The sequence below is a fragment of the Callorhinchus milii genome, unplaced genomic scaffold, assembly GCF_018977255.1.
Source record: "Callorhinchus milii isolate IMCB2004 unplaced genomic scaffold, IMCB_Cmil_1.0 Scaffold11, whole genome shotgun sequence".
NCBI classification, from domain to species: domain Eukaryota; kingdom Metazoa; phylum Chordata; class Chondrichthyes; order Chimaeriformes; family Callorhinchidae; genus Callorhinchus; species Callorhinchus milii.
Genome location: NW_024704752.1, coordinates 7,210,252 through 7,227,841, shown reverse-complemented (window position 1 = coordinate 7,227,841; position 17,590 = coordinate 7,210,252). Strand labels below are relative to the sequence as shown.

At 42.4% G+C, this 17,590-nt stretch overlaps 1 protein-coding gene across 1 annotated transcript in view; it reads left to right on the top strand.

Annotated features, from left to right (window-relative positions):
• The window catches only part of dner (delta/notch-like EGF repeat containing), a gene marked incomplete at its 5' end in the record, with an annotated part of 60,583 nt that extends 44,902 nt beyond the window's left edge, over positions 1–15,681 (top strand). Inside the window, 7 exons of the mRNA XM_042339231.1 lie at positions 3,799–3,912; positions 6,921–7,145; positions 7,659–7,781; positions 8,913–9,026; positions 10,422–10,553; positions 12,194–12,440; positions 13,314–15,681. Of these exons, the coding sequence (XP_042195165.1) occupies positions 3,799–3,912; positions 6,921–7,145; positions 7,659–7,781; positions 8,913–9,026; positions 10,422–10,553; positions 12,194–12,440; positions 13,314–13,425 (1,067 nt within the window). The remainder of the gene's footprint in view (positions 1–3,798; positions 3,913–6,920; positions 7,146–7,658; positions 7,782–8,912; positions 9,027–10,421; positions 10,554–12,193; positions 12,441–13,313) is intronic.
• Between the last annotated feature and the right edge of the window lie 1,909 nt (positions 15,682–17,590).

Sequence of the window (17,590 nt, the reverse complement as noted above, 5' to 3'; positions counted from 1 at the left end):
ATATATTAAATGTTGCCAGACATTGCTTATATTAAAATAAGTTTGCCAGATAGTGCTATCAATGGCAAGCTATGCGGTTTTAGCAAGTTACACTCCAGCAGTACCCCAATGCACGCTCTGGAGTCCCCAAGCCTTGGCTCTTACCAACCTGTGCCCAATACTTTCCAGAATTAATTAAGCAGGGTGCGTCCCTCCAGGGAGAAAGAGCGCACTTCATTCCAACGACCTCTCTCTGGAAGTTCCATGTGTAGGTGGGATGCATGGAATTCTCAGCTTGGTTTGGAAAGTCTTAAGCATAGTGATTGGTTCCCACATATGTCAGACAACTGGCTGACCCCAAAAAATAACGTTAACATCGTCCATCATATGTTTGTCTTCCTAATCGCTCATCTCTTCTGAAGATATTGACTCATACTCTTAACAAGCAGTTCCAAGCATACTACCACCCACCCTCTCTATTACCTTCCACCCCTCTGCACCTCATCCTAGAGACCATTCTTAATGTGAGAGACTCATGTTGGGAAAAGCTATGTGGCAGTGATGGGCTCAGTTCTAACCTTCTCCCTATGAAGTGTGGGATTGTGGAGAGCTGGCCTGTAACAATGTGTTATAGCAGTGGTGCTATTTGTTAAATGGTGGGGCCATGCACAATGTGCATTAAAGCGAGAGGACCTTGCCATATTCCATGTGTTACTAAGGAAGAAATAAAGTTTGAATCCATTATATCTTCATCTTGCTGGATCAGAGAGAGTGAGAGGTATACATCAGATGTTGTTATGGTAAGGAATATTGTATATCACTGAGTGTTACAGTGAAAGGGTATTGCAGGATAGTACAAAGTAAGAGCTTGGTATATCTGAGAGGTGAGTGCACAGTTTGAAAGTGCCACGGCAAAGGAGCTATGCCACACTCTACAGCACTCCCATATACCCTACCATTCACAGTAGTCCTTTAGGTGAGATATTCTGCCTGATCAGATGGATGTTAAAAATCCTATGGCACTATTCCAAAAGAGAAGGTAGTTTCTCTCTCCTCATGTCCTGGCCAACAATCCCCCAAATAAAATTGGTCACTCACTCCATGGCCGTTTGTGGGACATTGCTGTGCACAAGTAGCTGCCGCATTTTGTCCACAAAATACAGTCAATTCACGTTACAGTATATCCCATAAAGGGTTTGAGATGTCTCAACGACATGATAATGCGTTATATCAAACACAAGGATTATTATTATTATATGAGAGTGTTATCGTCTGTGGATGTGAGTTTGCTGTAGTTTGTGGTATATGAGAGTGATGTGGTGCAGAGGATGGTATATCAGAGAGCTACAGCGAGGATATGGTACCTCAGCTTGAGTGATGGGTGCGTGGGATGTTATATGCTGTTAATTCTTCACAGAGAGGGATGAAGTAAATCCAGGAGTGTTGTGAAGGATGTTATGTATCAAAGTGATTGTTTTAAAGTTGACTCTGGCAGCTGCTCAGTTAAAGAGCATCAGGAGGTGAATGGGAACCTGTTCTCCTTAGATCTCAAGAGCGTGTTTACTAAGATTAGGAATTTACCGTGTCCCATTAGCTTGACCTTTCTGTATTTGTTCAGTTGCCATGGAGTCTTGTGACATGTATTATTCTGAGCTGTTTTACTTGCAGCGTTTCACAGAACCTTTCCCTTTGAAGGCTCACTGATAGATTCACTCATGGACATCCTTCCACATTCCCAGGATTAAAGTTACTGATCTTTAGGATAACCACATTGAACCTCAACTTTATATCCAAACCCACATAGGGCAAGTGAACCAATGAACCATCATTTGTTATTGCATTTGTTGTCATTACCAATATTAATAATATTAATTGATATTGTGTCTTTCATGCTGGAACGTTTTCTGTAAAGTGCAGTGATTGTGTATTTGTAGACAAACACAGCAGTCAATTTGAGCAGAGCAATGTCCCACAAACAGCGATGAAGTGATGATTGATTTTATCTGAGGGATTGTTGCTTGACACCGGAAGAAACTCCCATCTCTTTTCAAATATCTCCATGGAATCTTTAACGCCCATCTGATCAGACAGACAGGATCTCAGTTATGTCTCACCCAAAGGATGATACTGCTGACTATTTGGCGTTCCCCTGCACTGCACTGGAATGTCAGCCTAGAATCAGATCTAGCAATGTGTATTCCGAAGTTAAACAGACTACATACACCTAAGACAACACTTGTATGAGGAGGGGTTAAAAACATGCTGGAAGAACTCTAGAGACCACAACAAATGGAGCTCAAGGCTTCATTGCCCCCATCCAGTGTTTTTACTCAGTCCAGAGCGGGCAAAAACAATCAAAAGCAAGGTTGCTCAAAGAAGATGGGGAAAAAAATGTAACTCTGGATTATAATATGGGAAAACGAATGGTGTGTGAGTGAAACAGAACCCCTGTGAAAAGAGAGCATTCATGGAGATCGTTTGATAAGAACTGGTTCTGGGAAAGAAACCGTGATAAATGATGGTCGTCTAGTTTGCAAAATGCAGCGGTCTAGCTCCTGTCACATCGCAAAGCTGTCATCTGGAACATAACAGCTGTTTCTATTAGACTAACCTTTGTTCTTGCTTCAGGTGGAAACCGAGGTGGAAATAGTTTGTGGGATATTGCTGTGCACAAATTGCATCTGCTAAAGGGATGGAGTGTTTTTGGTAAACTGGTGGTATTGTGAGACAGCCTGTTACAATCATAAGGAAGAACATTGGGAGGCTTTCCAACCCTGACAAGACCCAATATAACATATAATTTAATATGACATATAACCCAACTACAGCAATTTCAATCCACTAGGATAGTGCAATCCCTCTGGCCAATAAAAACTAGGACGCACAATGCATTTCTCAACAAGACTTATTTGGTTCAACTCAACAACTCATACCTTAACTAAGCCGATGGTTGTCTCCTCAAGGGCATTAGCTCAATATTGTGCTTTAATTCTTTTGAATTTACTGTAGCACACACAGCCCTTTATGTTCTCACAGTGCTCCGCACTCCTCAAGCAAGGCAAACAGATTGGTGGGCAACATTAACAAATCAGTTGAGGTCAGATCTCCAGCTGTCAAGCTCAAGATACACAGTGTCCTGGTCAGACCTCGGCTGGAGTATTGAATACATAGGAAGTTGCCAAGGCAATAGAGGCAATGTAAGGAAGAGCAATGGAGTTGATCCCCAATATTAGATGGATGAGTTTAGAACTATGACTGGATAAGATAGGGCTCTTCAACACTGAGAATAAATGTCTCAGAGGGGATTGTTTAGAGGTGTAAAATGCTAACTGGGATAGAAAAAGTGAACTCAGAATAAAGCTTTCACATGTACTGTGTGTGCAACAGGTCAAGAGGGCACAGAGCATTAACTGTGCACAGAGGGTTATCAAGGGCAAGTTTCGGGCAGACACCGAGAAGTATTCCTTTGCACAGAGGTGATTAACAGCTGGAACAATTTATCAGAAGCGCTGCTATAGGTCAGGATCCAGGTTAATACAGTGATGAGAAGACAATAGGATTGCTATACAAAGATGAGATTATCCATTCAGCTCTGGTAAATTTACGTTAGTCACTCAGGCATTTACAATTTCTTCAAAAGGCATTTAAGATGAATAAGCAGATTAACACGAGACAGATTTAATTAGAAATCTAATGCAGACAGTGGGAGCAAAACATGCCTCAGCTAAGACAATGCTATTGCGGATTACTCTCCTCCCTGTTTTACTTATTGAATCTGGAAAAATCATTTTGTTTTATTGGTTCTATCTCTGTCGCCAGGTTACACAGGAGACGTGTGCCAGACTCAAGTGGATCACTGTGTGTCACAGCCGTGCCAAAATGCAGCCACCTGCATGAGCAGAGCCACTGGGTACAGTTGTCTCTGCCCAGAAGGTAGGCTCCAATTCTATAGTTCAATAATGGTGGGCACAGTTTGATAATGGGGTCCCCAATCCTTAGCTCTTGCCAACCTACACAGTGAAGAGCTTAAATGAGGGGGAGAAAACTCAGGCAAGGTTCCCATGCAGGCTGAAATCCAACTGAGGGAATGTATTTTCCTTCTATTTGTTCAATTTCTTCCCTCATCTCTAAGATCTGTTTAGACCTCACCATATTTCTGGTAGTGACTGGGAAATAGGCTGCCTGGGTTCCACTGTGTGGTAGTCAGTTGGGCGGTGGGGGTGGAGAAGGGCCTTATGATTTGACATTTTCAACTTGTCCCAAGCACGTCAGCATAGCCCTGGCCTTTGATCGCCAGATGCCTCGTGTTTGTGGAATTGAAAGGATTTGAGTTGCAAATAATATAGAGCTTTTGAAACTTGTATCTTGACCTTATACATTGTGCGGAAATGTCATTTCTAACCTCCAATTTATCACAACCCGAACATCTGGAAAGACAGAGAGCAGCCAGCTGCAGGCCGCAGGGGTGGCCTGTTATTTGAGCAAACTAATTACTGATTACAGGATGATTGCCATCTCCTGGCTGGTACATGTGAGGCTGTCTGTTGAGGGAGGGACATTAGGGCTGTTTCGTTTAAAAAAACACAGCCAAACTGGACAGCGCAGTGCAGGAGTGAACTCAACAGGTTAGTACAGTGGTCCAACTTGTGACCGTACATTGGCTGCCATGTTCACCCACAAAATACATAGTGAAGGTGTCCTGTACATACCCACAAAATATTCCAGTGAAGGTGTCCTGTAAAGATCTTCGAGATAACCTCCTGACATGAAAGGCATTATATCAAATGCAAGGATACTCCCACATGTGTGAAGTTACATACACGCTGCGTTGCAAGCACATTAAGTTGCAAACAAGTCTTTGAGACTCCCTTTGAAGCACTTTGAGATGCCCCCCTGGTGTCATATCAAATGCAAGGATTATCCTTCTTACTTAGACATCTGTGAAGTTTCACACATGCAGTGTTGCACGTATGTGCCCAACACTTTGCTGTCCACTGTCTAAATACCAGGTTCTTTTTTATTTGAAGAACAGTCAGGAGACTGAAAACGTTTTAGTTGAATACCTAATGCCTCCGAACCGAAAGAATGTTTCAGTGACCTGTATTGCACTGGGCTGTTGCTGGTTGACACCAATGCTGACAATACAGACGGTAATCCCCCTGAGAGGCTGGGCTTGCTGTTCCCACTGAGAAGCTAATCTTTTTACCTCTGATCCCTGAAGAGGCCTCGGGCTGTCACACCTAGGCCGGGCTGTCACACCCAGGCCAGGCTAGCACCTCGTCCAAGTGAGCAGCACAGAGCAAAGAAAACCATGTGCTTTGCTAATAACAGATCCTACACATTTTCTCAAATATTTTCCAACATTTTTCACGATTCAGTAAACGTAATATTTTCTCCAGTCTCTAAGACAGCGAGCAGATTATACAGGGATGGTAAACTGGTTGTGAACTGGCCTCTCACATACCACTATTCAGATTGCATTGTCTGTAATAACAATAATAATCCTTGCATTTGATATAGCGCCTTATCCGTCATTCAAAGCTCTTCACAGAATATATTGTAAAGTGGATTGACTCTATGGTTTGTGAGCGAAATGTGGAAGCCAATTGCGCACAGCAGTGTTCCACAAACAGTCATGGATTGAATGACCACATTTTCTTTGGAAGGATTATTACCACACCAGCGATCCACCAATTAACTAACAACCGAGTTCCTACTTACTTCTAGTTACACTGTAGGTTAGTTGTCTCTTTCTGACCACAATGGGCAGGAGTTTTTGATGAGGTGCAGACACACAACTGATAAACGGAGCCTTGGCAGCACAGAAAGACATTATTTGGCCATCTTGACTGTGCTGATACAGTATAAACTCCCTCACTGGAGCTATAAAACCTTATGATACCTGTGCAATTAAACACCATTAATATGGATGAAAAGGCCATTATCATCAGTAGCTTATGAAAGTGGTCAAATGAGCATCACTATTGCTACAGAAATCGATTTCTCTGAGATACTGCTCTGACTTGTGGATGGGCTCAGTATTTATTGTTTACACTAACAGAATCAGCTGCCCCAGTTCCCTGCCTCCCTCCTCCACCCCCACAGCTACAAGCCAACCTCTTATTGGGCTTAATGTCTAGATGGATTGATAAGATTCTTTGTTTCAGCCATCAAAATGCTTGTATCTTTTGCAAGGTTTTGCATTTGCAATCCGTGCATTTGATCTTTTGCACAACCTGAAATATGGGCAGGATATCTGAGGTCCACTTATAATAATAATAATAATAATCCTTGCATTTGATATAGCGCTTTTCACGTCGGGAGGACGTCCCAAAGTGCTTCACAGAACACACTGTAAAGTGAATTGACTGTATATTTGTGGGCGAACGCGGCAGCCAATTGCGCACAGCAATGTCCCACAAACAGTCGTGGATTGAAAATGACCAATTTATTATTGTTTTTGGTTTTTTGGAGGAATTATTATTAGGCGTGTGGAGTAAGGAAACTTGCCCGAGGTTTCGCCCTGCCTGGAATTGAACTCAGGTCTCTCACTTGCAAAGCGAGTGCTCTAACCGCTGAGCTACAGGACTCCCAAGCTACAGGACTTGGAGGGGTTCGGGGGGGAAGGGGCAGGGGTGGGGGTGGTGGGGAGAGGGAGGGAGTAGAAGGGAGAAGACAGAGTGTTACTCCCTGCGATACACTCTATTACTCTCTCTGTGTGACTCTCTCTGTGTTACTCTCTACGTTACACTCCGTGTTAATGGCTCTGTTTTACTCTCTCTGTATTGCTCTCTCAAGCGTTACTCTTTCTCTGCTTTAGCATGTCCATATTAGTCTCTCTGGTCAGTCTCTCTGTGTCAGTCTCTTTGCATCAGTCTCTCTGCGTTACTCTCTGCGTTGCTCTCAATGCTTGACTAGCCTGTTTGTGATGTACCTTGCAGATTTCACAGGCCCAGCGTGCGGAGAGAAGATAGACCCCTGTGCCTTGTCACCCTGCCAGAACAATGGCACCTGCTTTCCGGATGGCACCTCATACAGCTGCAATTGCAGCCCAGCCTTCACTGGACCAACCTGCGCTCAGCTGATCGACTTCTGTGCTCTCAGTCCCTGTGCTCACGGTATCTGCCGCAGTGTTGGAACCAGCTACAAGTGCCTGTGTATCCCAGGTATCGCATCCACCAACTTCCTGTCTTTAATATTAAGCCAGAAGTAAAAAAAAATATTATTATAATATTTATCAATCCGTGCATTTGATACAGCTCCTTATCACATGGTTCATACGTCTCAAATGCTTCACAGGATATACTGTAAAGTGGAGTGACTGTGTATCTTATGGGTGAAATGCGGCAAACAGTTGCACACAGCCATGTCCCACAAACAGCCACGGAGTGAGTAACCAATTTTATTGTGTTTGCCTACATCTCCAGTCACTCCATTTCACAGTAATTCCTATGAAGCCCTTTGAGACGTTCTTTCGACGTGATTAGGCACTAAACAAAATACAAGAATTATTATTGTTATTGATAGCCAATTCAACGGGAGAAAGAAACTCCCCTTTTCGAGTATTGCTGCGTGATCTTTAACGTCCACCTGAAAAAGCAGACAGGACCTTGGTTGAACATCTCATTCACTGAGTATACTAATACCATCCCATTGATGTCTTCCCTCTGCTTCCACAGGTTACCACGGGCTATATTGTGAGGAGGAATACAATGAGTGCCTCTCAGCTCCTTGCCAGAACTCGGGAACTTGCAAAGACCTTGTGAACGGTTACGAATGTTTGTGCCCTGCTGAGTATGATGGTAGGTCATGGACAAGTGTCTACCTTTGACAGATCTATTAAGCACAAGCCCTATTTCAGGTTAAACTATATCTTGGTAACCCTTTTGCATTACTCGATGCAATGTGACACATATATAAAAAACAAGCCTCCACAATTGCTGTTGCTGGCAGTACCCTGGAGAAGCATGTTGGATTAACAGCTTTGTTTCTGTCTCTGATGAGTGTACTTGTTTTAGAATTTATTGTTCTTGCTCAGTTTGTTGCTAAACTCAAGACAGGGCAAATTTAGCTCCAGGGACACAATTTCTGGGGACGTACACTCACCGTAACACTCTTTTAACTAACCCATATACTCCGCTTGTGTGGGTTCACTGATGTAATTACATATGCACATCAGAAATCACTGGGTACTCATAGGAGTCTTTAATAATAATAATAATAATAATCCTTGCATTTGATATAGCGCTTTTCACGTCTGGAGGATGTCCAAAGCGCTTCACAGAAAACACTGTTAAGTGAATTGACTGTATATTTGTGGGCGAACGCGGCAGCCAATTGTGCACAGCAATGTCCCACAAACAGTCATAGATTGAAAATGACTAATTTATTATTGTTTTTGGTTTTGGAGGGATTATTATTAGGCTCTGTGTGGAGTAAGGAAACTTGCCCAAGGTTTCGCCCTCTGCCTGGAATTGAACTCAGGTCTCTCGCTTGCAAAGCGAGTGCTCTAACCACTGAGCTACAGTTTGATCCAAAGTTGATTGCTGACTTTCAACTTAGTTGAACGAGCTCTGAGGCCTTGTTTGAGGAATAGAGTGAACTGGAGCAGCGAGCAATGAAAACTTAAGAGAAATTAATCTTTGTGAATGAAACACATGGAAAGTGTATTGGTTTGTTTGACTACCTGCAAAGGCCTGAAAACAATGTATCTAAAGTATCTAATAATAATAATCCTTGTATTTTATTATAGCGCTTTATCACGTCATTAAGACATCTCAAAGCCCTTTACAGAATATATTGTAAAGTGGATTGACTCTATTTTGTGGGCGAAACGCAGCAGCCAATTGTGCACAGCAGTGTCCCACAAACAGTCGTGGATTGAGTGACCAATTTTTTAATCTGCTAAATAAGATGGGTTAATTTGCTTCCAGGTCAGCACTGTGACCTCTACAAGGATCCCTGTGCCAACGCCAGCTGTCAGAATGGGGGCACCTGTGCCAGTGAGGGGCTGAATGCCACTTGCATTTGTGCACCTGGATTTGCAGGCAAGTATTACAGCAAAACATATGGCAATTCATCTGTACAGAGAAGCATGGTTGGTGACCCATGAGACACTGGGCAAACCCAGGCTTATAGTTTATCTTCATATATTACTTGAACCATCATCACGTAGCCTAAAAATTCACTGGGAAAACTCAATTAAAAAAAATACATCTGACATATATTTCACACAACTCTCCATCATCTACAACTCATCCATTCACTTGCACCGTGGATGTCATGTTAAGCTGTGATTGCTCAGAGGCTGTTTGGTGACAGCTCTTACTCGGGACTGTGATTTAGGTGACAGACGGGGTATAAGTGCTGCAGGGAATGATACATTAAGATCCACTAGTTACATGGTGTCTTCTTTAGGTGCTTAATTACTAATGGCAGAAAGTCTTTATTTTCTTTTCTTGTTGTCATTACTTTCCGACACCCCAAGGCAGCAGAACAAGAGGTCAGGGTATTTAACAAGTGAAATAGGTTGCTAAGAAAGGTGAGTCCAGGACACTTGGACTCGAGAAACAGCTTAAGATGGTAGGGTGAGATCAATACAACACAATACAATACAAATTACATTTGTATAGCGCCTTTCACGTCGGGAGGACGTCCCGATCAAATGGTCTTCTTCATCTGAACCTGCCTTCCAGTCTTGTGATCTGTGATTGCTATTCATTTTTTTGCAACATTCCCTTTTCAGACTCTAATTGTTCCTTGAAATATTTTAGTAGAAAGGGGTATTTGAAACAATGTGGCTCAGTCATTTGGGGAGTAGGGAAGGTTCACTGATATCATGACAATGTCCATCCACATTCTACAGTCCACAAAGTCCATGTTTTTTTTACACAGTGTATTGATCAACAAATGAAACGTGTAAGAATGATGATAATTGTATTTAGAACTACTTAATTGTATTCAGTACCAGTGTTTACTTGTATTTAGGCATCCAGAGGATCGGTGTGAGTGATCACCATCATTTTCATGGCAGATAGTGATCTGTTACCATGTTCGGTGCGACATCTTCTGTAACATGGATGGAGTGATGAGGTGAAATGCACGTCTGACAGCTTGTTTCAGCTCCTCCGGAGTCTTAAATTGGTGTTTTGTAAGAGAGTATAAGAGGACTTAATAGTTACCCTGTACATGGGCTTTGACAAGTGAGTCACAAGACTTGGAGGACATGCCTGGCACTGATTTATGGATCATGGGAGTAAGCGAGATATGTTGCCCGGGAGAAGGTCCCATTCTGGGATGTGAAACAGTGGAGACAGCGAGCACTGAAATTCCTGAAAGGTCATATTGGGAAATTCTTAACGTCAGTCATGGCATTTCCGCAGAGCTTTTTTATCATATAAGGTTTCGTTTTGACTCCTTCACATTTTTGTCTCCCTGTGCAGGTGAAACATGCGAGACTGACCTCAATGAGTGTGAGAGCAACCCTTGCCACCGTGGAGCGACCTGCTTAAACCAGGCAAACGGCTATGTCTGCCACTGCCCACATGGCTGGGTGGGAGCTAATTGTGATATCCGTAAGTCCCACAGCCATCCTCCACCTACGCCGCTTATAATAATCATTTGACATTAGTCAGTGACTGAAGGTGATCAATTTAAGACAGTTAGCAGGGGAATCAAAGGGAGTGATTGTTTATACATAGAGTGTTGTTAGGATGTGGAATACCCTACTAAGATGACCATAGGTAGGAATCAAGGACCGTAATGCTTTACCAGTAGTGCTGTTCTTATCAGGAGTTCTACCCGATGACCGGATAGTAGCAAATGTCACCCCAATATTGAAAAGCGGGAGGCTGATAGAGGGAGTTAAATGCGTTATGTGACATAATCACCAGTGATAATTAGCACATCGGCCCAAGTCTGAAGCACCAATCTTTTTCCTAGGCCTTGGTGATTTGTTACTGCTTCCATTTATGTTTGATGTGATAATTACCACCAGCGATAATATCATATGCTGTGTTATCTTACCCCTTCCCCCCTTCCTCCCTTCTTTCCACCCTGACCGCACCCCACATAGAACGGTTAACGTAATAGTTGGTAGAGGTTACAATGCTCAGAGGTATTTTAAGGGATTGTATCAATGTTTATTAAAACACCACAAATACATAGTCAATCCAATTTACAATAAATTCTGTGAAGCGCTTTTGAGAAGTTTCAACTACGTGATAGCCACTGTATCAAATACAAGGATTATCATTATTATTATTATAAGACCTCTCACGGAGCCCAGCAGAGGAGTCAGTGTGAATTTCAAAGCAACAGGTTACATCCCAGTAATCTAACTCCCTGTGGAGGAAATTAACTTGGTGCACGAGGGCACTGAAGTGGGTATAATCCACTTGGAGTTTCAGAAAGGATTTGATAAAAGACGATTAAGGCTGAAGAAATTAATGGCAAATTAGGTAATTATTTTGAAAACAGCTTAGCGTTCATAAAGGGGAACAATGTCCTCGCTGCGGAAACAGTGAGCATGAAATCCTCCAGGGCAAAGCTCCCGGTCTCTTGTGTTCATTGTTCAGCACTGATGCGGGGACAGCTTCCGAGCTCAGCTGCTAGTTGTAAAGTGATATTTTTACTGATCGTTCTTCACCGGATCCTGAGATTCCACTTTGTTTTTGTCTATGAGGCCATTTTGCCTTCAAATTTATAATAATAAATAATAACAATCTTTACATTTGATGTAGAGCGCCTCAGTTCTGGAGGACGTCTCAAAATTCTTCACAGAATATACCGCAAAGTGAATTGACTGTATATTTTGTGGGCGAAACATGGCATTCGATTAAGCACAGCAGTGTCCCACAAGCAGTTGTGGATTGAATGACCAAATTATTATTTTTTAATTTCTTTTTTTTGAAGGGATTATTCCCCACCGGAAAACAATCTACCAAACAACTAACAACCGGGTTCCAATTTACTACTAGGTAAACAGAGGCTTGTGTGGAGTAAGGAAACTTGTCTAACGTTTCGCCCTGCCGGGAATCGACCCCAGGTCCTCTCGCTTGCGAGGCAAATGCTCGAGCTAATACGCTACAGGACTATACAATAGTCCTATATGAATTCCAAGTCAATGACATGATAAGACGCTACATCAAATGCAAGGATTATCATTATTAAAATTATTAGCTGTAAGTTGAATTATCTGGCCTTTTATTTGCAGACATGGAGTGGAAATCTGGCCGGATGGCAGAGAGTCTGAACAATATGCCTCGCCACTCGCTGTACATTATCATCGGAGCCCTGTGCGTGGCCTTTGTCCTGATGTTGATCATCCTGATCGTGGGCATCTGCCGCATCAGCCGAATCGAGTACCAGGGTGCCTCCAGACCTGCCTACGAGGAGTTCTATAATTGCAGGAGCATCGACAGTGAATTAAGCAACAGCATCGCCTCGATCCGACATGCTAGGTAAGGCACAACCTCATTCTATGCAGCAGCATCCACAAGGAATAAATAAAAACTTGCATTTATATAGCCCCTCACACAGGGTAGCACTAAATATAGACACAGTTCAGAGTTTGTGGATACTGCAGCGTATTGGTTAGAGCACTCACCTCTCAAGTGAGAGGACGTGGATTCGATTCTTGGGCAAGTCAAAATGTTGGGCAAGTTTCTTTACTCCACACGCCTCTGTTTACCTAGCAGTAAATAGGAACGCAATTGTTAGTCAATTGGCGGATTGATGTAATAATCCCATACAAAATTCAATCCACGAATGTTTGTGGGATACTGCTGTGTGCAATTGACTGCCGCATTTTGCCCACAAAATAGACAGTCAGTTTACTCTACAGTATATTCAGTGAAGCACTCTGAGACACCTTGAAGACGGGATAAGATGTATCAATTGCAAGAATTATTATTATTATTCTTTAGGCCTTGTGCCAATGATCCTCAGAATATGGGGATAAGATTGTTTAGTTCTTGTGTCCCCAATCCTCAGTCAGTGTCTGGGAATGTCATATTGTGGATCAGTTTGCACACAAAAATGACCCACAAACCAATGAAGTGAAGGACCAATTTTATTTGGGGGAATTGTTGGCCAGAACACCGGGAGAGAGATCCTCCCTTCTCTTTTCAAATGGGACCCCACAGCACTGCAATGGAATGTCAGCTTAGACTATGTGATTCCATGTCCTGACGTGGGGCTTGAACCCACAACATCATGACTAGGAGGCGAGAGTGATAACCAACATGACACCGTTAAACATTTGCTTCCCCTCTTGACTTTACACTGAATCATTGTGTGGGGTCTCACTCCTGGTTTACTCTGTTTAACTTCAGGTTCGGGAAGAAGGTGAGGCCAGCGATGTACGATGCTACCCCAGTCGCCTACGAAGACTACAGCCCCGACGATAAGCCACTCGTCACTTTAATTAAAACAAAAGATTTGTAAAAGCACAGCACAGCTCTTGACTTTTTGAGGGGGAATTAAAAAAAAGGAAGAAAACCTAAACATGCTAAATATTTTTAAGACACTATTACTACAAATACGTGTAAGAGATTTGCTATGAGCTAGGTAGGCAAATGTTACCAGCGTTTATGCAACATATTAAAACTAAAGAACAGGTTTGTGTTTGTATACTGCTCGCAATGCTAAGGAAATATATTTTCAATGTCGCTGCCCATCTTATAAAATATTTATCTTAATAGAGTGATACCAGTGAACTATTTCCAGATATACTCTTGGATATTGATATGTTTGCATTTTTCTGTCAACTGGGCAAAATTTTCACATGGGGAAAAAGCATTTTATTTGAACAATCTGGATGTGTGTGTGTGTGTACGTGGGTGTGTGTATTTGGAGGGGGGTAATTTGTAATTTGTTTCTTTAAGATATTGGTGGAAGAAGGATTGGCAGTGTCGAAGGTCAGAACATGGTTGGGGACTTGTGTTTGGATCCAGTTAAGGTCGAAGTCTCTCTGATGCACTGGCCCAAAGTAAAATGAATTCTGAGCAGGTTTCAAGTGAGCAGAGATTCTTTCAGCAGAGCAGAGCTGACTGTAAATTGGCACTGAACTAGGCAACTTGTCCAGAAAGGGCACTGGTATGGGATTCGAATGACCACAGCTATAAGGAGTCCTATGACCCTTTGCGTCGCTGGGGCAAGGGTAGAGAAAGCTTTACCCTGCATCCCAACCTGGCTGCACCCAGAGCCATGGAGATGCTTTGCACTGAATGGACAAGATGGAAAAGGTTTCTCAATCACTTTCGATTCATGCTGTCATTTCCTCACGCTCTCGGGTGGAGTATATTTACACAAGCCAGTCTCTCCTCTCTTCCCACCCCTAACCCCTCCTCCACCATTCCTGGTTAGGTCACCAGGATTCACCATTTAAACAGAAATATATACTGTACATTAAAAAACTCCAGAAAAAACACAAAAAAACTGCTAAAGTTGTAATAATAATCCTTTGTAAGTATTTGATTTGCAAAAGGGGATCCTGGAGTCCAAACCCCCCTTTTGAATAGTGATTATATTATTAACCTAGAGATCAGAATAATATAGGGAGTCAATAGTGTAGGATTTCTCAATGGGATACAGAAATATATGTATAGGTGGAAACTGGGTCTGTTTTCCTTGCAAAGGTTTCCTCAAGTGATGAATGTGATGTACTTCCCATTGCCAGAAGCAGCCCCCTTTGGGTTTTTTTAATTAAGAAATGCCATTGAGAAATACCGCAAAATTGATCCCAGGATGTGCTAAATGCTCGGGCTTAAAGCCCTAGTTTGTACAATGGTACTTGTTTTTGTGCACTTTTATCTTACGGAGGGAGTCTCTCGCCTTCAGAAAACCTTTGAAAAATCGATGCTAATGTTTTTATGTCTTTCGGTATTTTGAAGCAATTTTGTGAGTACCGATGAGGTCAATGGAGAGGGCAATCAATGAGCACAATAATGTGAGGGAGCTAAAATATCACATATCTGACCTCCCTGGCTTTAATTAGATATACCGCTTCCTATAGGATTCTCTAATACTCTCTATGGGATAAATTCTGCTTATGTGCCTTTTCACCAGTGACCACGATTTTTTTTTAGCAAACTGCTGAATTCAGCCTCAACTTTGAAGTTGGTTTTCTTTTAAGAACTTGCACAGAAAGAGAGAAAAAAAACCAGCTTCAAAATCAAGGTTGTGTTTAAGAATTTTGCCAAATTCAGGATGTTCTAAAACACTGCGCAAACGAGAGAAAATCTAAACCCAGATGGAATTTCTCCCCACTAGTTTCTAGATGTGCATATAGCGATCAAAGCAGGGAATGTGTCATGCACTCTAAAGGAGAGACACTGACCTCCCTCAAGCAAAAGTACTTTTGTGTGCAGTGTGAGTTTTCTTAACATTACGACCTACGCTTGAGTTGTTATTTTCTGCTATGGAAACGTATTGTGAGAGTTGCGTGATTGAAGTCGGAATTCTTTGCTGTTTTACGACCTTCTCGCGCTGGTAGCTTTCAATGCTGGAAGGTGACGGGGTTCCTGTCCTTGCAAAACCGAGTGGTGATGTGCGGGCTGAATTTCAAGGGTATCCAGCGGTTGATAGCTACCAGGGCTGGTCTTGTGACAGAGGATCTGTTTTTGTTGCTCCATTAAATTCATGCGCCAACGCTGTATGTTTAAAGAAATAATAAAGCTCGTAATCCAAAAAGTACCTCCATGCTCTGAGGTCCTTGTGAGTTTTTGTTTAATATTCATAACGATGATGTTGCAGGCTGGATTAATTGTTCTCCCCGAAATCGTGCGTTTGAATCCAATCGGCTTGGCTGGCAGTGTGTGAACTCAAAAGCTCGCATCTAAACCAAACACAAATACTGTATCCATTATCACTGCCACTTTGCTAGGTTCAAAGCATTTGGTTATTTTGGCTGTGTCTTGGAGTCCCATAGTCTGCTCACTTCGCAAACAAGAAGACCCGGACTTCGATTCCCAGGCGGGGCAAAACCTTAGGCTTGTCTCCTTACTCCGCACACCTCTGTTTACCTAGCAGTAAGTATAAACCCGGTTGGTAGTTGATTGGCAGATCGTTTCTGGGGGTAATAATCCCTCAAAACAAAATTTGGGTCACTCAATCCATAACTGTTTGTGGGAGATTCTGATATGCCATTCATCTGGCCTTAGCTTTTAACACCATTTTGTCTAAACATACAGCTCATGTGCAAAACCCCATTGTCCAGCGCCTTGGGACGTCCTCCCGACTTGAAAGGCACTGTATAAATGCAATTTAACGTTATTCTTGTTATCATTCTTGCCTTGGAGGCTTAAGACTGGATGGAATTTTAGACTTTGGGTTACATGTTGAGGCTGAGCCTAACGAAAAAGAACCACAGAAGGAGACCATTTAGCCCATCAAGCCTGTTCCACCATTTGCTTAGATCATGGCAGATGTTTAAATCTCTTTTCCTCACTTTGTTGCATATCCCTTAATGCCTGCATTTTCCAAGTATTTCTCTGATTGTGTATTTTGCAAGCGAATGAGGCAGCCAATTTATACACATCAATGTCCCATAAAATGGCTATGAAGGGAATGAATGATTTTATCTGAGGGACTGTTGGCTAGGATAGTGGAGAGTTCTAGGGAAATAAAGACATTCAGGGTTATGTATGATAGAGTTGATTTCTTTAATGAGAAAACTTGCTGCTTGTACGAGGGGTTAGAGAATTGAGGGGTAAAGGAGAGGGCAATAGGAAGGGTGGGGTTTCGAACAGATGTACAGACTTGTTGGGCTGGATAAGGTATCATTCTATTACTCTATGTAAAAAGCAGAGAAAACTTCTAGAAACCCACTAAAGAGTACTCACTGGGGAAACTTGTTGGAAATAACAATAATAATATTTGCATTGAGATGTCCCAAAGCGCTTCACATGATATATTGTAAAATGGAGTGACTGTGTATTTTGTGAGCGAAACACGGCAGCCAGTTGAGCTTAGCAGTGTCCCACAAACAGCCATGGTGTGAGTGACCAATTTTATTGGAGCAATTGTTGGCCAGGATACCCGGAGAAAGAAACTCTCTTCTCTTTTTGAATAGTGCCATGAGATCTTTAACGTCCATCTGAACAGGCAGACAGGACCTCAGTTTAATGTCTCATTCAAAGGACGGCACCTCCAAATCGCAACACACCCCTGTATTAAGAGTATCAGCTTAGACTATGTGATTCCAGGTTCCAACAAGCAGCTTAAACACACAAGCTTCTTACTCAGAAGTGAGAGTGCTATCACTGTACCAGGCTGCCACACATTCACCACATTTAAGACCTCGGTTGCAGTGGTAGCACTAGTACACATGTGGGATAAAATTCAGCTCAGCAAATTGTTCCGATATGTCACTTTATTCTGGTTGTGGTTGATTTTTGCGGCAGAAAGCAAAGCATCTCTTTAAATGTCAGTGTGTCAGCATGGCTCCTGTTAGGAGATTGAGCAGTTTTATCTCTCTCTCTTATTGACAGCGCCTTCCATCATATTTTACAAATGCATAAGGATGAGAACAACAGCCAGATGTCTGGTGATGATAAACTCACTGTTTTGGTCACTAACCTCATGATATCTCTTCCATGTATCTGTGTCG